The sequence below is a fragment of the Syngnathus floridae genome, chromosome 2, assembly GCF_059516105.1.
Source record: "Syngnathus floridae isolate MCC-2025c chromosome 2, RoL_Sflo_1.0, whole genome shotgun sequence".
Lineage (NCBI taxonomy): Eukaryota > Metazoa > Chordata > Actinopteri > Syngnathiformes > Syngnathidae > Syngnathus > Syngnathus floridae.
In genome coordinates, this window is record NC_142414.1 from 1,782,846 (window position 1) to 1,810,000 (window position 27,155).

The following is a 27,155-nucleotide window of genomic DNA, read 5'->3' on the forward strand; positions in this document are numbered from 1 at the left end:
CGAAGCGCATCAGAGGCACCCTCAGGCCACATTCGTACCCGCTTTCGAACCCGCCTGGATTCTTTCACTCTCTGTCTGTATGCGGGCATAAGCATAACAGTGATATGGTAAGAGAGCCCAATATGGGGGAGGGGGGTGGCTTTGAAAGCTCCTTCATGTGTAGTGCAGACCAGGTCCAGGAAGCTGTCACCACGTGTTGGAAAATTAACATGCTGGTGAAGCCTCGGAAAAACAAACTTTAGGTTAGCATGATTAAAATCCCCAGCGAAGATGGTGAAACCGTCTGTTGTTCACTGACAGCCTGGTACAGTTCACTAAGAGCCGTGATCCTGTCGCTTTCAATGTTGGAAGGCGGGATGTATACCGCGACTAGCAGAATCGCAGTAAATTCCCTTGGCAGGTAAAAAGGATGGCACTTAATGATCACAAACTCCGCCAGTGGTGAGCAGTGCCTGCATACAACTACAGAGTCCCGGCACCATTCGTCATGGATGTAGACACAGATAGCTCCTCCTCGCGATTTTCCCCCCTTTACAATGGCCCGGTCCACTCGATAGCACGCTAGCTGCTCCAGATGCACAGCAGAGTCCGGAATGTTGACAGTCATCCAAGTCTCAGTGAACACGAGCACACAGCAGTTACTCACTGTCTGGTTCGTAGATCTCAGCAGTCGAATGTAATCCATTTTGTTGTCCAGCGATCGAACATTCGCCAGAAGAATGGAAGGCACGGCCGCTAGCCTGGCTCGGACGCCTCCACGCTTACCCCTCTTCTGCCTCCTCGCACACCGCTTCCGACACTTTCTATCCGGGGGAAGAGTAGCAGGCGAGTCTGGCTTTGTTTCAGGCCAGAGTAGTCCGAGCTCCTTTAATGTTTCTGTTTCAAAGCTCAGAACGCTGCAAAACTCCCTTTTGCCGATGTCGAGTAGAACCTGCCTGCTGTACCTGTAGCACGACGTAGTAAGACGAGACGAACATGTAAACCTGTCGGACAAACACTCATTAAACGAACAAAACACCGATCGGGTGGGACAGGGAGAGGTCGCTGCGCATCCTAGTAATGATCCCTTATTTATCTTATTTTGTTTGTTTATCGCAAAAGATGCGTTCCAGAACCACCCGCGATAAATAAAGATCATCGAAGTAGAAACGGTATATGTATCATTTAGAAATTTAAACACCATTTTATTTAAATTTCCAACGTGTAGTGTTTCTTGTTGGCCGCGAGACGGCATGGGTGTATTGCAAGTTAAATTGAAGTGTGGTTTACCTTGTCAAGCGATGCAAAGTGTCCTCTTTCAGGGTTAACACACAACACTAACCAGGGGACATCATGCATAGGAAACCAAAGTGAGTTACAGTTGCGCATGAATCTCCTGTTTCATTGTGGTTCCATACACAACTCCCTGTTAGAGTGTTGCTCACTCGAACGTCTTTGCAAGAACCACACGTGAGACAGTTTGGCCATTTTACGCTTGAAAGCGGAGAAGCCATCAGCACCCTGAGTGGTACAGAGGTGCTTGAAATCAGTCTGACTTAGGCCTCTTGCAAGGGAATATTTATAGAGAGAAAGCAGGGTAGGGTGGGAGTGAACAGGTTTCGGTGGTCACCTCTGCAAACTGGTTAATCAGTGCAGAGGGTCTTAGCGCTTTGTTTTACAGGGTTGTGGAAACAGAAACTAGTGGAGTGTTTTAGATAATTAACTAAGCTAGAATGTTCCACATCATTTGGAAAGTTTCAACAACTGAATGTGGTAACTTTCCAGAGTCAAGGAAAGGTAAAATGTTTTAACAAAGTTAATATACTGCTCAAAAAAATTAAAGGAACAGTTTTTTATCAGGGCATGGCATGAATTCAATTAGACTTTTCTGATAAAGTTTTGGTCAGGTACGTGGCAGAGGGGGTTGTTAATCAGTTTCAGCTGCATTGGTGTTGATGAAATTAACAACAGGTGCACTAGAGGGGCAACAACAAGATGGTCCCCAAAACAAGACTGATTTTGCAGGTGGAGGCCATTTCTAGTTCCTCCCTCTTGATCTTTTTTAACAGTTTTTCCATGAGTGTTGGCTTTAGCTAGAGTCATTATCACGACTGGGAGCATGAGGCGATTTCTCAACCCTCCTGAAGTTGCGCAGATTGTCCAACTCCTCCAGGATGGCACATCCATGCGTGCTGTTGTAAGAAGATTTGATGTGTCTCCCAGTACAATCTCCAGAGCATGGAGGAGATTCCAGGAGACAGGCAGTTACTCTTGGAGAGCTGGACAGGGCTGTAGACGGTCCTCATTCCATCAGCAGGACCGATATCTGCTGCTTTGTGCAAGGAGGAACAGGTTGAGCACGGCCCAAGCCCTACAAAATGACCTCCAGCAGGCTACTGGTGTGAATGTCTCTGCCCAAACAGTCAGAAACAGACTTCACGAGGTTGGCCTCAGGGCACAACGTCCTGTAGTGTTTCCTGTGCTCATTGCTCAGCACCGTGGAGCTCGATTGGCATTTGCCATAGAACACCAGAATTGGCAAGCCACTGGCACCATGTGCTTTTCACAGATGAGAGCAGGTTTACCCTGAGCACCTGTGATAGACGTGAAAGGGTCTGGAGAAGCCAAGGAGAGCGCTATGCTGCCTGCAACATCATTTGGCATGACCGGTTTGGTGGTGGGTCAGTGATGGTCTGGGGAGGCATTTCCATGGAGGGACGAACAGACCTCTACAGGCTAGAGAACGGCAGTCTGACTGCCATTAGGTATTGGGATGAAATCCTGGCCCCCATGGTCAGACCCTACGCTGGTACAGTAGGTCCTGGGTTCCTCCTGATCCACAACAATGCCCGGCCTATTGTGGCAAGAGTACGCAGACAGTATCTGGAGGATGAAGGAATTGACACAATTGAATGGCCCTCACAATCACCTGATCTAAACCCGATAGAACACCTCTGGGACATAATGTTTCGGTCCATCATACGCCGCCAGGTTGCTCCTCAGACTCTACAGGAGCTCACTGATGCCCTTAGACAGATCTGGGAGGACATCTCACAAGACACCATCTGTTGTCTCATTAGGAGCATGCCGCGACGTTGTAAAGCATGCTCGTGGGGGCCACACAAGATATTGAAAATAATATTGAGTTGTAGAAATTGAATTTAGGCTGAAAAATTATTTCCATCAAAAGATGTGGCATCCTTTTGTTCCTGAGACTGTTCATATCAGTATAGCTATCCCTCCAAAAAAATTTCACCATTGAAATCTGATGTGTTTTCAAAGTGTTCCTTTAATTTTTTCGAGCAGTGTAATTCTAGTCTACATTCCAACATTATCATATAATCAAAATAATGTGTCAACCCTAACACTCCCCAATACTTTTATGCTATATAAACCTTTCCCATTCACCTAATAACCATTCCCACACTGTTCTATGCATGTATTGTACCTCTACACTTAATAAAATAATTACGTAATAATGTCACGTGTCCTGACTCCTCTTGCACCAGTTGGGGCTCTTCCCTTGTGCGTGGACGGCTGACGGCCTCCTGCGCTTGTCCTCAGTGACGTGCATAGTGACACACATTGCTCAGAAGCATTCCCCGTGCTATCAGCGCTCATTACCACTATCCTGACTCCTTTGACTTTGTGGGCAGCTGTGTTACGTCTACACTCCGTTCTCGCCCTGCTGTCCGGCTGACGCACTTCTGTGCTAGACCTTGGGGGTCGCCAATGCGGAACTGCGCGCACTAATTGGCGCTGATCGCTGCCACCTGTACCGTGTTACCCACTGATTAGGTCGCGTTGCCACCTGTACCGTGTTACCCACAGATTAGGTCGCTTATACAGGGGCCGTGCGCAGGTCAGTCCTTCCTGGTTCGTCTGCTTTGACACACGTACGTAGGCCACCTGAGTCCCATTTGCTGTGTTGCAAGATGCCTGGACTCTGTTTGCCCGACCCGACCTTCTGCCTGTCCTTGACCATGAGCTTGCTTTGCTGGTTTGCCACCACGTGAGCTTGCTGACCAGCTCGTCAGTCGCCTCGTTCATCTGCTCTGCTGGCGTTCTAGCCTCCCTTTTCCCCCTTCCCCATTCCCCAAATAAAGAGACCGTGTTGCACATGGTTGTCCTGCCTCGTTTGTGACAGTTGTATGCAGTGAAGCACATTGCTCAAAGGCACGCCCCATGCTGTCAGCGTGTACTTAAACGGCGTTCTTTTGTCACTTATAAACCCGCAGAATAGTTAATCCGCAAAAGGTGAAGTGTGAAGTGGTGAGGGATCACTGTATATATAGTCCTTGTCTGCTTTTATGCACTATAAGAAACAGTTGTTTTGATAGCGAAACCGAAGTTTGCCCACACACCAGTGCTTCTTCCAATGTTTGACTCTCAATTCCTCTGCTCATGCTAGGCATGCCTCTCTATATTCAGTATTGCCAGTTGTGTACAGAAATATAAGTGACCAAGTCAGGAGTGTTTTTTTAGTGGTGGTTGAGGTGCATACTTCTGGTCTCTCTTGGGTTTGGGAGCAGAAAAAGGCCAAAATAGCAGCTGCGCTTTTGGAACAAGAAAATAAAAACCTTAACTTGCGACTGCCAGCATTTACAAGATATTTATCAAAACAAGAAGCCCAAAGTATGCAATAATACACAGACCTGGCAACCATGGCTGCCTTTTGACCGAGCTGAGCTACAGTTCAAACAACAAGAGAACGTGTGTGACAGCTAGAGGGGTTAGAAGTTAACCCCAATATTTTGCCATGGACCAATGAACCCGTCGTTAAAACACACTTATCTCCAGTAGCTACAGCCACTCTGCCACTGAAAAAAAAAAAACCGGCGCTATAACAAAGTGTACATTTAGGTTAAATGTTCAGAGTATAGAGTCATTAAGCAATATAAAGTGTGCAGTACCCCTCCGCGAGTCGTCACCTTATCGTGGTGGAGGGGTTTGCGTGCCCCTATGATCCTAGGAGCCATGTTGTCGGGGGCTTCATGCCCCTGGTAGGGTCACCCATGGCAAACGGGTCCTAGGTGAGGGGTCAGACAAAGCACGGCTCACCCAAGCCCCTTATGATGAAAAACATAAATGGACTTTGTTTTCCCTCGCCCGGACGCGGGTCACCGGAGCCTCCCTCTGGAGCCAGGCCTGGAGGCGGGGCTCGAAGGCGAGCGTCTGGTGGCCGGGCCTTCGCCCATGGGGCCCGGCCGGGCATAGCCCGAAATGGAAACGTGGGTCCCCCTTCCCATGGGCTCACCACCTGTGGGAGGGGCCGAAGGGGTCGGGTGCAATGTGAGCTGGGCGGCAGCCAAAGGCAGGGACCTTGGCGGTCTGATCCCCGGCTGCAGAAGCTGGCTCTTGGGACATGGAATGTCACCTCTCTGGCTGGAAAGGAGCCCGAGCTGGTGTGCGAGGCAGAAAGATTCCGACTAGATATAGTCGGACTAGCCTCCACACACAGTTTGGGTTCCGGTACAAGCCCTCTCGAGAGGGGCTGGACTCTCTTCCACTCTGGAGTTGCCCACGGTGAGAGGCGTCGAGCAGGTGTGGGTATACTTATTGCCCCCCGGCTGGGCGCCTGCACATTGGGGTTCACCCCGGTGAACGAGAGGGTAGCCTCCCTCCGCCTTCGGGTGGGGGGACGGGTCCTGACTGTTGTTTGTGTCTATGCACCAAACAGCAGCTCAGAGTACCCACCCTTCTTGGGGTCCCTGGAGGAAGTGCTGGAGAGCGCTCCTTTTGGGGACTCTATTGTTCTACTGGGTGACTTCAATGCTCACGTGGGCAATGACAGTGAGACCTGGAAGGGCGTGATTGGGAGGAACGGCCCCCCTGATCTGAACCCGAGCGGTGTTCTATTGTTGGACTTCTGTGCTCGACACGGATTTTCAATAATGAACACCATGTTCAAACATAAGGGTGTCCATGTGTGCACTTGGCACCAGGACACCCTAGGCCGCAGTTCGATGATCGACTTTGTAGTCGTGTCATCGGATTTGCGGCCGCATGTTTTGGACACTCGGGTGAAGAGAGGGGCGGAGCTGTCAACTGATCACCACCTGGTGGTGGGTTTGCTCCGATGGTGGGGGAAGATGCCGGTCCGACCTGGCAGACCCAAACGCTCTGTGAGGGTCTGCTGGGAACGTCTGGCAGAATCTCCTGTCAGGAAGAGCTTCAACTCCCACCTCCGGCAGAGCTTTTCCCACGTCCCGGGGGAGGCGGGGGACATTGAGTCTGAGTGGACCATGTTCCGCGCCTCCATTGTTGAGGCGGCCGACCGGAGCTGTGGCCGTAAGGTCGTTGGTGCCTGTCGTGGCGGCAATCCCCGAACCCGCTGGTTGACACCGGCGGTAAGGGATGCCGTCAAGCTGAAGAAGGAGTCCTATCGGGCCGTTTTGGCCTGCGGGACTCCGGAGGCAGCTGACAGGTACCGGATGGCCAAGCGGAACGCGGCTTCGGCGGTTGCTGAGGCAAAAACCCGGGCGTGGGAGGAGTTCGGTGAGGCCATGGAGAATGACTTTCGGACGGCTTCGAGGAAATTCTGGTCCACCATCCGGCGTCTCAGGAGGGGGAAGCAGTGCAACGTCAACACTGTTTACAGTGGGGATGGCGTGCTGCTGACCTCGACTCGGGACGTCGTGAGTCGGTGGGGAGAATACTTCGAAGACCTCCTCAATTCCACCTACACGCCTTCCGTTGAAGAAGCAGGGCCTGGAGACTCTGAGGCGGATTCTCCAATCTCTGGGGTCGAAGTCACTGAGGTAGTCAAAAAACTCCTCGGTGGTAAGGCCCCGGGGGTGGATGAGATCCGCCCGGAGTTCTTAAAGGCTCTGGATGTTGTGGGGCTGTCATGGCTGACACGCCTCTACAACGTTGCGTGGACATCGGGGACAGTGCCTCTGGATTGGCAGACTGGGGTGGTGGTTCCCCTCTTTAAGAAGGGGGACCGGAGGGTGTGTTCCAATTACAGGGGAATCACACTCCTCAGCCTCCCTGGTAAGGTCTATTCAGGGGTGCTGGAGAGGAGGGTCCGTCGGGAGGTCGAACCTCGGATTCAGGAGGAGCAGTGTGGCTTTCGTCCTGGCCGTGGAACAGTGGACCAGCTCTACACCCTCGGCAGGATCCTCGAGGGTGCATGGGAGTTCGCCCAACCAGTCCACATGTGTTTTGTGGACTTGGAGAAGGCGTTCGACCGTGTCCCTCGGGAGGTTCTGTGGAGGGTGCTTCGGGAGTACGGGGTGCCGAGCCAACTGATAAGGGCGGTTCGGTCCCTGTATCACCGATGCCAGAGTCTGGTCCGCATTTCCGGCAGTAAGACGGATTCGTTCCCAGTGAGGGTTGGACTCCGCCAAGGCTGCCCTTTGTCACCGATTCTGTTCATAATTTTTATGGACAGAATTTCTAGGCGCAGCCGAGGCGTTGAGGGGGTCCGGTTTGGGGACCTCAGCATCGCGTCTCTGCTTTTTGCAGATGACGTGGTGCTGTTGGCTTCTTCAGGCCGTGATCTCCAGCTCTCGCTGGAACGATTCGCAGCCGAGTGTGAAGCGGTCGGGATGAGGGTCAGCACCTCCAAATCCGAGTCCAATGTCCTCGATCGGAAAAGGGTGGAATGCCCTCTCCGGATCGGGGATGAGATCCTGCCCCAAGTGGAGGAGTTCAAGTATCTTGGAGTCTTGTTCACGAGTGAGGGGAGGATGGAGCGTGAGATCGACAGGCGGATCGGTGCAGCGTCGGCAGTAATGCGGACCCTGTACCGGTCCGTTGTGGTGAAGAGAGAGCTGAGCCAAAAGGCAAAGCTCTCAATTTACCGGTCGATTTACGCTCCTACCCTAACCTATGGTCACGAGCTATGGGTCGTGACCGAAAGAACGAGATCTCGGATACAAGCGGCCGAAATGAGTTTTCTCCGCAGGATGTCCGGGCTCTCCCTTAGAGATAGGATGAGAAGCTCGGTCATCCGGGAGAGACTCGGAGTAGAGTCGCTACTCCTCCACGTTGAGAGGAGCCAGATGAGGTGGCTCGGGCATCTTATCAGGATGCCTCCTGGACGCCTCCCTGGGGAGGTGTTCCGGGCATGTCCCACCGGTAGGAGACCCCGGGGACGACCCAGGACGCGCTGGAGAGACTATGTCTCTCAGCTGGCCTGGGAACGCCTTGGGATCCCCCGGGATGAGCTGGATGAAGTGGCTGGGGAGAGGGAAGTCTGGGAGTCCCTCCTAAAGCTGCTGCCCCCGCGACCGGACCCCGGATAAGCGGAAGAAGATGGATGGATGGATGGATGGATGGAAGTGTGCAGTAGTCCAGTGATACTGAAAGACAATTAGTGTGAAATTCTGGCTATGTCTTTACTCAATATAAAGTGTCTACTACTGTGGGAATATTGATCAACAACAACTGTGCTAATAATGACCCAGAGCTGTGGAGTCCAACTGCCATTGTGAAATATTACTCAACTCTTAAATATCTCTGATGAATGGAAAGAAGCCATTGAAACGTCTATTGGTTTGAGTCTGCATTATTCAATAGTGCTTACCATACGAAAGAACCCCAACGTATATAGTAACTCTGATGGTGATGTTGGAGGTGATGTTCGAAGGGAATTTGAAATTTGGTCCTGCAATCTGCAACTGAGCTGATGTAAAGTGTTGTGTTGTGTTTTGTTGTGATGTGATGTGCTGCAATGTATTGTGTTTTGTTGTGTTGTGGTGATGTAGATCTTGGAGAGACTGAACAAAATGTGTAGCAGTGGCGTATGGAAGAAGCAGCAGAGGTTGCTGAAGAACATGGGCGCTCATAAAGTCATGCTGGACTTGCTGCAAGTATCGTACGACCAGGTGAGACCGCCAACCCCCAAAAAAGTGCTTTACATTCTCATGCAGACGATATCCAAGTTTCTGTTTTCTTAAAACAGAAGCCTACTCCTTGTACGATTTTGAGGAAGAAGAAAAGCGGAACATTTGTCTTCATTTGTTTTAATTTAATGCATGGCTATTTTGCATCACTGGAAGGACTAAGTGTTCACCTGAAATGCCCACTGTGTTATAATGGCTTTAGATCGAGGGTTGAGCGGCTCATCTTAAGTAATGCATCAGTATGAGAACAATTCAAGAGTTTCATTCATTCATTCATTCATTCATTCATTCATTCATTCATTCATTCATTCATTCATTCATTCATTCATTCATTCAGCAAGCCCTCACAATACGTTTGGGTCTGCCAGGTCAGACCTGGGTTTTTGGAATTTTGATTGTAGTCAGCTTTAATTTCAATTTCATTTTAAAGACCGGAGCCGGAATCGAACCCTGCACTTTCAAACTGTAAAACAGACATGCCGCCCGTTAATGAAACCGTTTTTTTTTCATATTTAGTTCTAGATTTTTCATTAGTTTTCATTAATCTAAATAACCTTGAGGCCCGCACACCACCAGCTGGTAATCAGTTCACAGCTACGCCCCTTTCTTCACCTAAGTGTCCAAAGCTGCAAATCCGATGACAGTCAGGAAGGCGAAGGGAGGCTACCCTTTAGTCCAACATCATGCTGAGACTAAAGAAAATAAAATTTTCATAAAAAATGATGTTTTTCACAGCTTGGTTGTAGTACTACAATCTTTTGCATGCTGCCACAAATTCTCTTTGTCTTGGCTTCAATCGGCACAAAATATTTGCTATGTCTTAACGGGACCATGGCAGAGAAAGTATTCCTGCTTTCTTTGGTCTGAGTAGTCCGGCTTCTACAATTCAAAAGCATGGCTTTAGCTGCAGCAGTGACTCTAACTTGTCAGTAGGTGTGAATGTGAGTGTGACTCGGCTGGCGACCAGCCCAGCGTATACCTTCCTTTTCACCCATTTAGCTGGAATAGGCTTCTGAGATCACGAGCAACTCAAATGAGCTGTAGAAATGAGGTTGGCTTTCAACATCCAATCAATCAAATGTGTCAATCTTGATGCTAGAAAAAACATGATGGACAACCTTTTTCTCACAAGTTACAACCATAAGGCTACGAACCACATGGAAACTCAAAGGATTTGAATCAGTCCTTTTGACCACCAAAATATTCCTGATAATGATTAAAATTGCGACCAAGCAACAGCAATGGGATCATAACATAAATAGAAACCTACTTAAATGCAGGAAAAGCGCTGAAAACGTCTTCTTGTCTTCCCTGTTTTGGTCTGTAGAATGACGTGAAGATGCGAGAGATCATCAGATACACTCATCTTTTCCTGCAGAAGTTCTGCATGGGCAACCAAGAGAATCAGGCTCTGTTGCACAAGAACCTCAGTCTCTTCCTTAATCCAGGGGTAGGCAGTACCAGTTCCAGTTTCCTACAGTCATGTTGAAGTTGAGCTTTAGGAAAAAAGCAAACAGCACACCCAATACATCACAATGTTTTTCGTTGTACCAAGCCTTACATGAGGAAACATGGTGCCACACTGGATCCGGCCTGCTGGATGCCACAAAGGAGAAAGACTATTTGTACAATATGAAATAAAGAAATAACAAAAAGAAGCTAAGGAGTTAGGCAAAGCTAGAGCTACCTGACTTAGCAACCAACATGTATTGACCCTTAAGGTGATTTTATTGGAAATCATGGAGACTCAACACATTTTTCACAGTCACCCCTGCTTGACATTGACAAGAATGTTTAGTCATGATGTTAGTTTGTTGGGTTCAAACTTGCTGTCATAGTGAGGTGGTTGACTATCTGTGACTCTCTCCTTACTGTGCAGCTGCTGGAGGCGGAAACTGTGCAGCACATCTTTAGCAACAACTACCAGCTATGCACGGAGATATCGGAAAGTGTCTTGCAGCATTTCATCCACTGCTTGGCCACACATGGACGCCATGTGCACTACCTCAACTTCCTGCACACCATCATCAAGGCTGAGGGCAAGTACGTCAAGAAGTGCCAGGACATGGTCATGACTGAGGTGAGAGTCTTACCAAGATTGTTTTTCTAGCATGGACATGGCCTCCTGTATGATCAATAGATTGTCTCTGCAGCTGACTAATGCTGGCGAAGACGTAGTTGTCTTCTACAACGACAAGGCTTCCTTCAATGTCATGCTGGAGCTGATGGCTGAGAGCAGGGAGGGCATTAGTGAAAAGAGCCCGCTCAGGTAATTGCTGCAGCCGTTGTATAGCATCCGTGTGGAAAAAGGTATTTTATGAGAGGGTGTGGTGTTGTGCAGGTACCACATCTCACTGGTGGAGCTGCTGGCGGCATGCGCTGAGGGCAAGAATGTCTACACGGAGATTAAGTGCACATCCCTGCTACCACTGGAAGACATTGTCCGTGTGGTAACGCATGAGGACTGCATCACCGAGGTTGGCCATCTTTTGTGTTTGTATATGCATGCTGAAAGACCACAGTATATCGTGGCAATTACCTCACCTACTCTATCTCTGTGTCAATGCTCATCAGCATTGAATGCTGACAAGCACACACACCAGTGTCAGGGATGAGAATTTTCTGCGGATCTGCAGATTTCCGTGTTTTTTTCCGTCGAAAGTATTTTCGTGAATCATGTAAATCCATTGAGAAAATTATTTCTTTATATATGGGGGAGCGGCCGGCCAACTGGCCGGGCAACATTTGCCTCGGCGACTCGTGACCATTCCCCCACCCGCCGCGACGGCATATATATGCTACTTTTCCGTGCTTTTTCACATTTGCCATTCTCATCCCTGCAGTGTTATTGGTAAGACTACAACTTTGAACAGGGGCAGAAAATGGTACGAACATTGCCATGCGAAGCAGTTTTCTGTCCATGGCCCATTCTAGTCATGATGTCCGTGATGCCCAGAGTGTGTGGCCCCTTTGCAGATGAGAAATGGCCAGCAAAATACGATTATCAATAAGGTGGAAGGTGCTGCATATGGTAAATATTTATCGGAAACCTTGTCAGGAGACTCATGAACTTAGTTTCCTACTTGAATGCACATCAACCCTCCTTTGAATCAACACCCTAAAATGGATAGAAGGGTCTCCGCCCCATCTGCCTCGGTCTCTTTACATTTCCTTTACACGACGGTTTAAATTGTTACATTAGATTGCACAGATATTACTGGGCACCATATATGCACTTTATCTGGAGTTTTTATTCAATTCACTGCAATTTACCGCAATTCATTGTGCCTCTGTCATGCCATCATTTTGTGTGCGTTCAGGTGAAAGTTGCTTACGTCAACTTTGTCAATCATTGCTACGTGGATACAGAGGTAGAGATGAAGGAGATCTACACATCCAACCACATCTGGAAGCTCTTTGAGGACTTCACAGTTGACATGGCCCAAGTGAGCAGGAGCGCTTTGTTGTCTTAATATTGATCTGTGATTGCTAATACGGTGTGTGCTCCTGGCAGGTGTGCAACAAGCGAGACAAGCGATTTTCCGATCCAGTCTTGGAAAAGTATATAATCAATGTGGTCTTTGACACCATCAACGCTTTTTTCAGCTCACCCTTCTCTGAAAACAGCACTTCGCTGCAGGTCAGCTCAATATTTGTCTCTGCAGAGATGTGCTTTGTGTAATCCTTGAATTTAACTCCACAACATCTCCTCTCATTGTTAGAGTCATCATTCCATCGTCACACAGCTGCTGCAATCATCCGTGCGCCTGCTGGACTGTTCCTGGTTGCAGCAGCAGCATCAAAGCCAAGTTGAGATCTGCATCAAGACCCTTGCAATCACAGGTAACCTTTCGTCCAATTGTACAGGAGGCATCCTGTTCCTCAATTGATTTTAAAACACTACTTTTGAGTTGAGGAGACAGATTTCATGTATGATTTTTTCCTTGATTTAATTTTTATTTTTCTCCTTCATTGGTGTGTATTTTGATCAATAGACAATGCAACTTTAGCAAGTAAACACATATTTACATATCTATGCTTGAGAAGGAACAGGATGAAGAAAATCGTATAGTTCCTGTCCCCTTCCACACAATAATTAGCGTAATTTCTGGTCTATAAGCCTCACCTGATTATAACACTCACAACCAAAAATTAGGGGAATTTTTTTTTTCATAATTAAGCCGCACCGTACTAAAAGTCGCATGTGCACGTGAGTTATTTACCATAATTTTCGGACTATAAGTCGCGTTTTTTTTTCATAGTTTGGGTGGGGGGCGACTTATACTGAGGAGCGATTTATATGTGAATTTTTTCACAAATTTTCAAAATAAAAAAAAAAAAGATGTAATCCTCCATTGTAAAACGAAATGTAATAACGGAAAAAAAAGAATGTAAAATGAAATAAATAGACAACTGCTCCTCAGTTGTTCACTGTAAATTTGAACTGGAGATCTCTTATTCTACAGGTGGGCGCATGTCTGCAAAAAAGTCGAGCGCCCCCTGCCATAAGGCTGGAGAACCTTTTTTTCGTTGCCTCCATAAGGTCTCTTTTCAAAGCCGTTTTGTTGATCGAAAGAAACACGACGTTACAGACAGATGACAAAAAACACTAGATATTATATACATCAGCTTAACTACAGAAAATAGTTAATATAGCCACAGTGTTTGAACACTTAAACAGCAACATAGAGACAGACAGCAGTTCAGTCTAACTGCATAGCCTGTCAACATAGGCAGCCCTGTGATTACGCGATCCTCAGAGGAGGCAATGCAGAGGAAGCTGGCTCCTCCGAGCGAATTGTCTTCGTCTTTAAAGTAACTATAAAAATTCAGCGATTTTGGTTCAAAATGATACAAAACTATTGAAATTAAAAGGAAAATGACTTTATGATAAAAACAATTGAATTTGCTTTTTCCCCTTTTCATGCCACGCCTCCCCTGCCATCATCCCTGGTTGGCTCATATGTTGAGCTCTTGCTTTGTAAGAGCCGGTTACCAAACCCACATCTTGCCTGGTACTTTGTTGACACTACAATATAGTTATATACGTAGATCTGTGGTATAATTGGAGCCGCAACTGACAATGAGGTTGACGTCAGTGGCGCACGTAGTTGCGGAGTCAACAGCTGTTTTTTTTTTATTGTGTTTCCGAGTGACGCAAGACAAAGATTCCGATGGATTTAATAATTGAGTGACACGGATGTTTCGATAAAATTGTTGTTATTTGATATATAGTTTATTTATTGTTATATGGGCCTGTGGAATAATTTGAACTACAATTGACGACGAGTCCGACATCAGCGGCGCGCCGCACATGCGGCGTTGTTTACAGAAAGGACGAAGAATTCGATCGATGGATTCCATTATTTGGAGTGACACAGATGGTTTGATAAACGTATTATTTGTTAGTTATTTGAATAACTGTTAATGTTACGTCAGGCCCGTTCTCAGCTCCTCGTTTGTGTTTGTCACATCAGCATACCGTATCGTTTAGCCTGTGTTTGCTGGTTCATGTCTGTATTTGGTGTTGGATTTTGTCAAATGAATTTCCCCCAAAATGCGACTTAAACTCTGGTGCAACTTATATATGTTTTGTCCCCTTTATTGTGCATTTTATGGATGTGACTTGTACTCCGGAGTGACTTTTAGTCCGAAAAATATGGTACATTTCTTTTGTCTCCCATGATGACGGTTTGTGTATGCTGCATAAAAGCTTCCTTTCTTCAGTAATGTCCGTCTTAATCTCGTTCTGCCGCTTCTTTGTGTCAATTATATGGCACTATTTGCCTGGCGGATGGAATGCAATCAACACACCACTCTTTGCCCCAGTGACCGTGTCACATATCCCTCCGCCCAGCAAAGCGGTGCCGCACAACAGCGGTCCACAGCCTTTATACGAGTGTATAAGTGATCAAGTCATCACAAAAATCCATAGATACGCCGCACCGGACGACAAGCTGCAGGGTTCAAAACTTGAGCAAAAAGTAGCGGCTTATAGTCCGGAAATTACTGTAGTCTTAATGGCTTCACAAGCATACAAACCAAACAAATTCATCAAAATAATGAAAAAAAAAAAAAAAAACACCTTAAAAACCAAGTGCAAAACTTCATGAAGTACAAACCGAATACCGTATTTGCCGTTGTATTGGTCGACCTTTTTCGATCCAAAATCGACCGAAAAAAATCGACCTCGACCGAGTCATAAAATTTAACTTCGTATTCATCGCTTCAAATGTGATGGTAACCAAGGCCGTTTCTCATGCATCTCATTGTGCGTTGCACTTAGAAAATTTGAACCGGGCGGCGTGCGCGAGTGCGCGGCCCGCTGGAAGTCGAATGAGGCTCCGCGATCTCCTCCGCGGTGCTTATAAATAGCCGATCCGCTCGGCGGGGGCTATTTTCGGCCACTTGGCGCGTGTGCACGGCCTCCCGGATGTGCCGGGCGGGTGCGCGAGCTCGCCGGCCGCTGGAAGTCGAATGAGGCTCCGCGATCTCCACCGCGGTGCTTATAAACAGCCGATCCGCTCGGGGGGGGCTATTTTCGGCCACTTGGCGCGTGCGCACGGCCTCCCGGATGTGCCGGGCGGGTGCGCGAGCTCGCCGGCCGCTGGAAGTCGAATGAGGCTCCGCGATCTCCTCCGCGGTGCTTATAAAGTGCCGATCCGCTCGGCTTGGAGCTTTTTCTGGCCTCCCGTTGGTGCCGGACGGCGTGCGCGAGCTCGCCGGCCGCTGGAAGTCGAATGAGGCTCCGCGATCTCCTCCGCGGTGCTTATAAACAGCCGATCCGCTCGGCTGGAGTTATTTCCGGCCACTGCGCATGCGCACGGCCGCCCGGAATTTGAACACATTTCGTCAATAAATTTCGCATATTTCTGATTTAATTTTGAAGTTTAATATAATGCAACAATTGAGCTCGACTTATATAAAGGATATATCATAAAATCGTAAATTTCCGTCGAATTTTAGGGGGTCGACTTATACACCGAGTCGACTTATACACCGGCAAATACGGTACCTCACGAGATGATACAAAATATATACAAAACCAGAAAAAAATAACTAAATGAATAAATATAAAGACAAATGTAGACACTTACAGCTGTTTTATTGTTCTGTCTTTATAGTTTTTTTTCAATTGGAATATATGTATACAATACTTTATCTCATTGTAAAGACAATCCCATAGTTTAAACCCACCACTGATATGCAAATTTGTTTTAAAATTGTCCGTGAATACTAATGTTTGAAATGATCTTTTCCTCTATGTTCTTCATTCTCTGAAGTGACGACAAAAAAAAATTGTAAATTAGTTGGTAATGCCCCTCCGTGAGTCGTCGCCTCATCGTGGTGGAGGGGTTTGCGTGCCCCTATGATCCAAGGAGCCATGTTGTCTGGGGCTTCATGCCCCTGGTAGGGTCACCCATGGCAAACGGGTCCTAGGTGAGGGGCCAGACAAAGCACGGCTCACAAGCCCCTTATGATGAAAAAAATAAATGGATTGCGTTTTCCCTCGCCCGGACGCAGGTCACCGGGGCCCTCCTCTGGAGCCAGGCCTGGAGGCGGGGCTCGAAGGCAAGCGTCTGGTGGCCGGGCCTTCACCCATGGGAACCGGCCGGGCACAGCCCGAAAAGGAAACCTGGGTCCCCCTTCCAATGGGCTCACCACCTGTGGGAGGGGCCAAAGGGGTCAGGCGCAGTGTAAGCTGGGCGGCGGCCAAAGGCAGGGACTTTGGCGGTCTGATCCCCGGCTGCAGAAGCTGGTTCTTGGGGCATGGAATGTCACCTCTCTGGCTGGAAAAGAGCCCAAGCTGGTGTGCGAGGCAGAAAAGTTCCGGATTTGCGGCCGCATCTTTTGGACACTCGGGCGAAGAAAGGGGTGGAGCTGTCAACTGATCACCACCTGGTGGTGGGTTGGCTCCGATGGTGGGGGAAGATGCCGGTCCGACCTGGCAGACCCAAACGCTCTGTGAGGGTCTGCTGGGAACGTCTGGCAGAATCCCCTGTGAGGAAGAGCTTCATCTCCCACCTCCGGCAGAGCTTTTCCCACGTCCCGGGGGAGGCGGGGGACATTGAGTCCGAGTGGACCATGTTCCGCGCCTCCATTGTTGAGGCGGCCGACCAGAGCTGCGGCCGTAAGGTCGTTGGTGCCTGTCGTGGCGGCAATCCCCGAACTTGCTGGTGGACACCGGCGTTAAGGGATGCCGTCAAGCTGAAGAAGGAGTCCTATCGGGCCGTTTTGGCCTGCGGGACTCCGGAGGCAGCTGACAGGTACCGGATAGACAATCCGAATGCGGCTTCGGCGGTTGCTGAGGCAAAAACCCGAGCTTGGAAGGAGTTTGGTGAGGCCATGGAGAATGACTTCCGGATGGCTTCGGGGAAATTCTGGTCCACCATCCGGCGTCTCAGGAGGGCGAAGCAGTGCAACGTCAACTCTGTTTACAGGGGATGGCGTGCTGCTGACCTTGACTCTGGACGTCGTGAGTCGGTGGGGAGAATACTTCGAAGACCTCCTCAATTCCACCTACACGCCTTCCATTGTGGAAGCAGGGCGTGGGGACTCTGAGGCGGACTCTCTAATCTCTGGGGTCGAAGTCACTGAGGTAGTTAAAAAACTCCTCGGTGGCAAGGCCCCGGGGCTGGATGAGATTCACCCGGAGTTCTTAAGGGCTCTGGATGTTGTGGGGCTGTCATGGCTGTTACGCCTCTACAACATTGCGTGGACATCGGGGACAGTACCTCTGGATTGGCAGACTGGGGTGGTGGTTCCCCTCTTTAAGAAGGGGGACCGGAGGGTGTGTTCCAATTACAGGGGAAGCACACTCCTCAGCCTCCCTGGTAAGGTCTATTCAGAGGTGCTGGAGAGGAGGGTCCGTCGGGAGGTCGAACCTCGGATTCAGGAGAAGCAGTATGGGTTTCGTCCTGGCCGTGGAACAGTGAACCAGCTCTACACCCTCAGCAGTATCCTCGAGGGTGCTTGGGAGTTTGTCCAACCAGTCCACATGTGTTTTGTGGACTTGGAAAAGCCGTATGACCGTGTCCCTCAGGGGGTTCTGTGGAGGGTGCTTTGGGAGTACGGGGTGCCGAGCCAACTGATAAGGGCGGTTTGGTTCCTGTATCACCGATGCCAGAGTTTGGTCCGCATTTCCGGCAGTAAGTTGGATTCGTTCCCAGTGAGGATTGGACTCCGCCAAGGCTGCCCTCTGTCACCAATTCTGTTCATAATTTTTATGGACAGAACTTCTAGGCGCAGCCGAGGTGTTGAGGGGGTCCGGTTTGGGGACCTCAGCATTGCGTCTCTGCTTTTTGCAGACGACGTGGTGCTGTTGGCTTCTTCAGGCCGTGATCTCCAGCTCTCACTGGAGCGGTTCGCAGCCGAGTGTGAAGCAGTCGGGATGAGGGTCAGCACCTCCAAATCCGAGTCCATGGTCCTCGATCGGAAAAGGGTGGAATGCCCTCTCCGGATCGGGGATGAGATCCTGCCCCAAGTGGAGGAGTTAAAGTATCTTGGGGTCCTGTTCACGAGTGAGGGGAGGATGGAGCGCGAGATCGACAGGCGGCTCGGTGCAGCGTCGGCAGTAATGCGGACTCTGTACCGGTCCGTCATGGTAAAGAGAGAGCTTAGCCAAAAGGCAAAGCTCTCGATTTACCGGTCGATTTACGCTCCTACCCTCACTTATGGTCACGAGCTATGGGTCGTGACCGAAAAAACGAGATCCCGGATACAAGCGGCCGAAATGAATTTTCTCCGCAGGATGTCCGGGCTCTCCCTTAGAGATATGGTGAGAAGCTTGGTCACCCGGGAGAGACTCGGAGTAGATTCGCTACTCCTCCACGTTGAGAGGAGCCAGATGAGGTGGCTTGGGCATCTCATCAGGATGCCTCCTGGACGCCTCCCTGGGGAGGTGTTCCGGGCATGTCCCACCGGTAGGAGACCCCGGGGACGACCCAGGACGCGCTGGAGAGTCTATGTCTCTTAGCTGTCCTGGGAACGCCTTGGGATCTCCCGGGATGAGCTGGATAAAGTGGCTGGGGAGAGGGAAGTCTGGAAGTCCCTCCTGAAGCTGTTGCCCCCGCGACCCGACCCCGGATAAGCAGAAGAAGATGGAGGGATGGATAGTTGGTAATGCGTTACTTTTAGCCTTAAACATAACACATAGTGTCTGTAATTTAACGAGGTCCTGTAGTTTCAATAAACCAGAATTAATAAATAATCTGTTAATGTGTTCTAGATAATCTGATTTGTGAATACAGTAATCCCTCGCTATCTATCGCGGCGTCGCTTCATCGCATTTTTAAAAAAATATATATTGCGGATAGATTTGGTGCATCGCAATTTTTTTCTAAGTGTCACACGCACACACACGCACACGCATACACACACACACACACACACACACACACACACACACACACATTCACAGCATCATATACAATGAAGCACACAAGACAGGCAACAAGACAGGCAAGTGCACCCCTACACCATCAGCTATTCCCCGGTGGTCGTGGCTTTTTGCGGCGTCACTCGGAGCTTGGAGCGCAGGGCTTTGTCTGCCTATATGACACTAATGGCCAGTGGAAACATGTTGATCTGTGTTCTCTCAGCTGATTGGCTTAGCAGTTCGAACTACACTTTATCTCAGCCTCCTGCACTTTATTTGCTCCGTCTGCGTCAACATATCAGCAGCACCTCAGACTTGCACTTCATTACACATACTATCACGTCTCCGTTCCTCAATCACCAAGTAGAGTAGAACTGCGTATCTGCTTGTCACTCCCGTCCTGTTTGTCCGTCATAAAATTCTAAAAGTCTTGTGCGGTTTCCCTCGCGCTGGGCAGCGCGGCAAGAGCAGAGCGGAGCCGTTGCATGTTGACGTGCCGGTCAGCGAGCTCGCGTCGTGCAGGCATCTCATAACACAGCAGGTCAGGCAAACGAGAATCAGGTGGCAGGCGTGTCAAAACAGACAAAACTGTGAGGACTGATGATTAGCAGTTCCATATTGGCGATGCACGCCTCAGAGGTCTAGCGTGGAAGGCGTGTGATGCCATAAGCCAGCAGGGCGAGAGCGGAGACATGAAACAGCCGCGGACGAAGGATAAATGCACCGCCGTGCAGAAAAAGTCAAGACAACGGCAGTGAACGTAACCACGCACGTAGGAAAAAAGCACTTCCGTCCAGGATTTGTGACAGCAGTCGTGACACATTGACACTTTAAAATGTTTAAATGTTTAAAAATACAATAAAGTGTTTAAATATAAAACTATAAAAGTCTTGTGCGGACGCACTCGCGCTGGGCCGCCGGGGCATGTCAGTCGGCCAGCACACAAGAGCAGAGAGGAGACAGACATGTTTACACTTTAAAAAAGGTTAATAAAAGTCTTGTATTATTGTAAACAATATATTTACTCGTATTTATTTTCTTATTTATTTAAATATATAAGAATGTGTCTGCAAGTCAATTTCATTTAAAAAAAATACAAAAGTGTTTCAAAATGCAAAAAAAGTGTTTGAAAAACAATAAAGTATAAAACTACAATAAAGGTTCATACAATTCTTGTGCGGATACTATAACAATATATTTACTCTTATTTATTTTCCTTTTATTTAAATAAAGAATGTTTATGAATATCAGTTTGACTTTAAAATGTTTATTAAAGAAGAAGAATACAAAAAACATTTAAAAGTATAATATACAGTGTTTAAAAATACAATAAGATACAATAAAGGTTCATAAAAGGTCTTTTATAGATTATCCATCCATTCATTTTCCGTACCGCTTAGTCCCCACGGGGGTCGCGGGCGTGCTGGAGCCTATCCCAGCCTTCATCGGGCAGTAGGCAGGGGACACCCTGAACCGGTTGCCAGCCAATCACAGGGCACACCCCAAGTGCCCTTTTATGGATTAGTAACAATATATATTTTCTACATTGCGGATTTTAAACTATCGCAGGTGGTCTTGGAACCAATTATCTGCGATAAACGAGGGATTAATGTATTCCTTATAGCTCTCTTCTGTAGTGGATACAATGCCTGTGTTACTCTTATGTGTTTCCCCACACTTCCACACAGTAGCTGATATATGGCAATATAAGTGGACTATACAATATACTGTATTTTCCAGACTATAAGTCGCAGTTTTTTTCATAGTTTGGCCAGGGGTCCGACTGAAATTGTTAACACATATTATTTCACGTTATTTTCACACTAAACTGCATGAGGGCGTTCAAGGCCTGTGGAATAATTAGAACCGCAACTGACGATAAGTCTGGCGTAAACCACATACAAGAGGAGCGGCTCCATCTAATACATCTGGGGTTAGCGGAGTTGTTTATAAGTGACACAGAGGATGAAGATTTTGTTGGATTAACAGATTTATTATTACTGTAATTTTCGGACTAAAAGTCGCTCCGGAATATAGGCCGCATTACCCATAAAATGCACAAAATGTGAAAAAAACATATATAGTAAGTCGCTCCGGAGTATAAGTCGCATTTTTGGGGGGAAATGTATTTGACAAAATCCAACACCAAGAACAGACATGAACGAGCAACAACAGGCTAAATGATAGGTATGCTAACGTGACATAAACACAAACGAAGAGCTGAGAACAGGCCTGATGTAACATTCAGAGTCATTAAAAAAAAACTCTTACATAAATAACACGTTTATAAAACCATCTGTGTCACTCCAATTCATTAAATCCATCGATCGTCCTTTGTCAACAATGGGTGCGCGCCGCTAACGGTGCTTGCACTTCAAAATATTCCACAGGCCCATATAATGATGTTTAAATTAGAATTCAAATAACTATTATATAAGCAATATTATCAAACCCTTCGTCATCTTCGTCATCCCGTGATCAATCTTTGTCCTTTTTGTAAACAACCGCCGCGCGGCGCTGTTGACGTCACTTGAAATTCAAATTACAGTAATGCCTTGCTACATCGCGGTTCGTTTATCGCGGTTTCACTGATTTTGGGGAACTTTTTTGAAAAAACTCACATATAAGTCGCTCCTCATTATAAGTCACCCCCCCACCCAAACTATGAAAAAAAACGCGACTTATGCTCTGAAAATTACAGTATGTTATTTATGCTAAAGTTATTTGAATAACTCTTATGTTACGTCAGGCACGTTCTCAGTTCCTTGTTTATGTGTTTATTTAACGTTAGCATACAGTACCGATCAGCCTGTTGTTGCCTATTCTATTTTTATTTTAAATTGCCTTTCAAGATGGCATCTGTTCTTTATCAAATAGATTTCCCACAAAAATGCAACCTATACTCCAGTGCGACTTATATGTGATTTTTTTCTTTTTTATTATGCATTTTATGGCTGGTGCGATTTATACTCCAGAGCGGCTTGTAGTCCGCAAAATACGGTACGCATTGCTTTGTAATCTAACACATATTTTACCTTATTAGTGTGAAGGCGAATTATGTTATTCTACACCATTCACTTTATTATTATTGTGTGAAGGCGAAGGCTTTCACACGTCATTCCTGTCCTTTATTGTGTCAAGGCAAAGGCCTTCACACATACTGTTATTCCTGTCCTTTATTATTGTGTGAAGGCGAAGGCCTTCACACTTTTATTCCCCCCACTTTTTTGACGCTTAACTCGTTCCACATACTTCAACCGATTCACTCCGTTCCACTTTTAACTTATTCCAAATATTCATGACACCGATGCGTACTTTTTTTTCATTCCAAAAATTTTCCCTTTTCACAAAATTCACAAATTTCCGGCAATTTTTTCCCCATTCATTCTTAATGGCAGATTCAACATTTCACATATTTGTTGTTCCAGTTTGAAATTCACTTATTTCAACACATTCAAATCACATTGGGGACATTCCCAAACTTGCCAAATTCAAAAATTTCACGTTTTCACTTTTAAAATTTGCACAAAATTTTGCAAAATTTCACAAAATTTTGTTTTTCACTTCTAATTTCAACATTTTTCCACCGATTCAACTCGTTCCAACTTTCAACTGTTCACCTTTTGCCTACCTATTCCACACCTTCCCAATTAGCAAAATTTCCAAATTTTCAATTTTGAAATTCACACCAAATTTTCCAAAAATTTAGTTTTTCCCTTCTAATTTCTACATTTTTCAATCGATTCAACCCATTCCAACTTCATTCACTTTGTTCACCTTATGCTTACCATATTCACCCCCTTCACCCCCACTTCCACAATTCAACCCTTGACCCCCACTTCCATAGTGGTGGCCATCTTGGATTGACCCTGGAGTGCCCCAATGAACCCGGAATGAACTGGAAGTGCCCCAAATCAAACCGGAATTGACCCCAAATGAACCAGAAGTGACCTCAGGTAAACCGGAAGTGACCCCAAATCAAACCGGAAGTGACCCCAAATCTAACCGGAAGTGACCTTTTTAAACCGGAAGTGACGTTTTTAAACCGGAAGTGACCCCAAATAAACCAGAAGTGACCTCAGCTAGACCGGAAGTGCCTCTAATCAAACCGGAAGTGACCCAAATAGACCAGAAGTGACCCAAATCACACCGGAAGTGACCATATTTCAACATTAAGTGCCCTAAATACCTACATATGCGCAACTTTTGCAAATTTTGCCCGATTAAACCCGTTTCAACATTTTAACCCCAAAAAAGAACCTCCTGAAGCCATATTTTTTTCTTTTGTTCCCAATTTCAAAAAATGTTGGCGCAATTTTTTTTTCTTTTAATTCAAATTCATTCTCTATTAGGATTCAAGATTTGCTCTAACTTCTACATTTTTTAACCGATTCAACTCGTTCCAACCTTCAACTGTTCATCTTTTGCCTTCCTATTCCACAACTTCCCACTTATTTCGTTTTTCTACTCTAATTTCTAAAATTTACAACCGATTCAACCCATTTTACTTTATTCACTTTGGTCACCTCATCCTTACCATATTCACCCCCTTCACCCCCACTTCCACTATGCTTACACAATTCAACCCTTGACCCCCACTTCCAGTGTGGCGGCCATCTTGGATTGACACTGAAGTGCTCCCAATGAACCTAGAATGAACCGGAAGTGCCCCAAACCAAATTGAAAGTGACCTTAGGTAAACAGGAAGTGACCTCAGGTAAACCGGAAGTGACCCCAAATCAAACCGGAAGTGACCTTTTTAAACCGGAAGTGACCTTTTTAAAACGGAAGTGACCTCAGCTAGTTCGGAAGTGCCTCTAATCAGACCGGAAGTGACCCAAATAGACCGAAAGTGACCCAAATCACCCCGGAAGTGACCTTATTTCCACCTTAACTGCCCTAAATAGCTACATTAGTCGCTAACTTTTGCATTTTTTGTCAGATTGAACCCGTTTGAACATTTTAACCCCAAAAGTGAAGCTCCTGGAGCTGTTTTTTTTCGTTTTGTTCCAAATTTCAAAATATTTTGGCGCAATTGCTTTTTCTTTTAATTCCCATTCATTCTCTATGGGGATTCAACTTTTGCTCTAACTTCTACATTTTTTAACCGATTCAACCCGTTCCAACATTCAACTGTTCATCTTTTGCCTGCCTATTCCACAACTTTCCACTTACCAAAAATTCTCTACAATTTCGTTCTTCTACTCTTTTTTCCACATTTTTCAACCGATTCAACCATTCCAACTTCATTCACTTTGTTTACCTTATGCTTACCATATTCACCTCCTTCACCCCCACTTCCAGTGTGGCAGCCATCTTGGATTGACCCTGAAGTGCCCCCATTGAACCCAGAATGAACCGGAAGTGCCCCATATCAAACAGGAAGTAACCTTAGGTAAACAGGAAGTGACCTCAAGTAAACCGGAAGTGACCCCTACTCAAACCGGAAGTGATCTATTTAAACCGGAAGTGACCCCAAATAAACCGGAAGTGACCTCAGCTGGACCGGAAGTGCCTCTAATAGACCGGAAGTGACCTTCTTTCAACATTAAGTGCCCTAAATAGCCACATTTTAGCTAACTTTTGCAATTTTTCACCCCAATAGTGAACCTCCTGAAGCCATTTTTTTTCCTTTTGTTCCAAATTTCAAAAAATTTTGGCGCAATTGCATTTTCTTTTAATTCCCATTCATTCTCTATGGGGATTCAAGATATGCTCTAACTTCTACATTTTTTGACCGTTTCAACCCGTTCCAACTTTCAACTGTTCATCTTCTGCCTACCTATTCCACAACCTCCCACTTACCAAAAATTCCAAACTTTCAAATTTGAAATTCAACCAAATTCTCCAAAATGTAGTATTACACTTCTATTTTCCACATTTCTCAAGACTTCAACTCATTTCAACATCATTTGGCATCATTCCCCAAGAAGTGATTCAAAGTCTTCGCCTTCACACGCAATTTTTCCAGAAATTGCATTTTCTAGTCATTATATTTTATTCTCCACACTTTTTTGTCCCGCTTCTTCTTCTTCCATAAAATTCATCCGATTCACTCCGTTCCACTTTTGACGTGTTCCAAATATTCACGTGATGAGCGCTTCCATTTTTCTCGTTCCGAAAATTTTCCGATTTCGCAAAATTCGCGAATTTACGACAAATTTTTCCCCATTCATTCTTAACGGCAGATTCGACATTTCACATTTACGTCATTCCACTTTTAAATTCACCTCATTCAGCACATTCAAACCACATTCGGAATGATTCTCGACATTCCCAAAATTTCCAAATTCAAAAATTTCACGCTTTTACGCTAAAAATTTCGACAAAATTTCACAAAATTTCGTTTTTCACCTCTAATTTCTACATTCTTTGACCAATTCAACCCATTCCAACTTTCAACTGTTCATCTTTTGCCTGCCTATTCCACAACTTCTCACCTACCAAAAATTCCAAATTTCCAAATTTGAAATTCAACCAAATTCTCAAATTTCGTTTTTCCACTCTAACTTCTACGTTTTTCAACCGATTCAACCCATTCCAACTTTCAACTGTTCATCTTTTTTCTACCTATTCCACAACTTCCAACTTACGAAAAATTCCAAATTTTCAAATTTGGAATCCAACCAAATTCTCCAAAATTTTGTTTTTCTACTCTAATTTCTACATTTTTCAACCGATTCAACTCATTCCAACTTTCAACTGTTCATCTTTTGCCTACCTATTCCACAACTTCCCGTTTACCAGAAATTCCAAATTTGAAATTCAACCAAATTTTTCAAAATTTCGATTTTCTATTCTAATTTCTACATTTTTCAACCGATTCTACTCATTCCAACTTTCAACTGTTCATCTTTTGCCTACCTATTCCACAACTTCCCACTTACCAAAAATTCCAAATTTGAAATTCAACCAAATTCTCCAAATTTTCGTTTTTCTACTCTAATTTCTAAATTTTTTAACCGATTCAACCCATTCCAACTTTCAACTGTTCATCTTTTTTCTACCTATTCCACAACTTCCCACTTACCAAAAATTCCAAACTTTCAAATTTGAAATTCAACCAAATTCTCCAAAATTTCGTTTTTGTTATCTAATTTCTACATTTTTCAACCGATTCTACCCATTCCAACTTTCAACTGTTCATCTTTTTTCTACCTATTCCACAACTTTCCACTTACCAAAAATTCCAAACTTTCAAATTTGAAATTCAACCAAATTCACCAAAATTCTGTAGTACACTTCTATTTTCCACATTTCTCAAGAAATTCAACTAATTTCAACATCATTCGGCATCATTCCCCAAGAAGTGATTCAAAGTATTCGCCTTCACACGCAATTTCTCCAGAAATTGCATTTTCTAGTTATTATTATTCTTCTATTTTATTCCCGCCACTTTTTTGTCCCGCTTCTTCTTCCACATAATTCATCCGATTCACTCCGTTCCACTTTTGACGTATTCCAAATATTCACGAGATGAGCGCTTCCATTTTTCTCGTTCCGAAAATTTTCCGATTTCGCAAAATTCGCGAATTTACGACAAATTTTTCCCCATTCATTCTCAATGGCAGATTCGACATTTCACATTTTCAACTGTTCATCTTTTGCCTGCCTATTCCACAACTTCTCACCTACCAAAAACTCCAAATTTTTAAATTTGAAATTCAACCAAATTCTCCAAAATTTAGTTTTTCCACTCTAACTTCTACATTTTTCAACCGATTCAGCTCATTCCAACTTTCAACTGTTCATCTTTTGCCAACCTATTCCACAACTTCCCATTTGCCAAAAATTCCAAATTTGAAATTCAACCAAATTTTTCTAAATTTCGTTTTTCTACTCTAATTTCTACATTTTTCAACCGATTCTACCCATTCCAACTTTCAACTGTTCATCTTTTGCCTACCTATTCCACAACGTCCCACTTACCAAAAATTCCAAATTTG

General features: G+C 45.9%; 1 protein-coding gene across 6 annotated transcripts in view; it reads left to right on the plus strand.

The window, feature by feature from the left end:
* The window catches only part of itpr3 (inositol 1,4,5-trisphosphate receptor, type 3), a 469,401-nt gene that overhangs the window by 311,957 nt on the left and 130,289 nt on the right, over positions 1-27,155 (plus strand). For all 6 annotated transcript variants that reach the window (XM_088368417.1, XM_088368419.1, XM_088368416.1 and 3 more), the window contains 8 exons: positions 8,694-8,813; positions 10,159-10,281; positions 10,711-10,911; positions 10,985-11,100; positions 11,173-11,308; positions 12,152-12,277; positions 12,346-12,471; positions 12,554-12,674. In XM_088368417.1, coding sequence (XP_088224543.1) covers positions 8,694-8,813; positions 10,159-10,281; positions 10,711-10,911; positions 10,985-11,100; positions 11,173-11,308; positions 12,152-12,277; positions 12,346-12,471; positions 12,554-12,674 — 1,069 coding nt within the window. The remainder of the gene's footprint in view (positions 1-8,693; positions 8,814-10,158; positions 10,282-10,710; positions 10,912-10,984; positions 11,101-11,172; positions 11,309-12,151; positions 12,278-12,345; positions 12,472-12,553; positions 12,675-27,155) is intronic.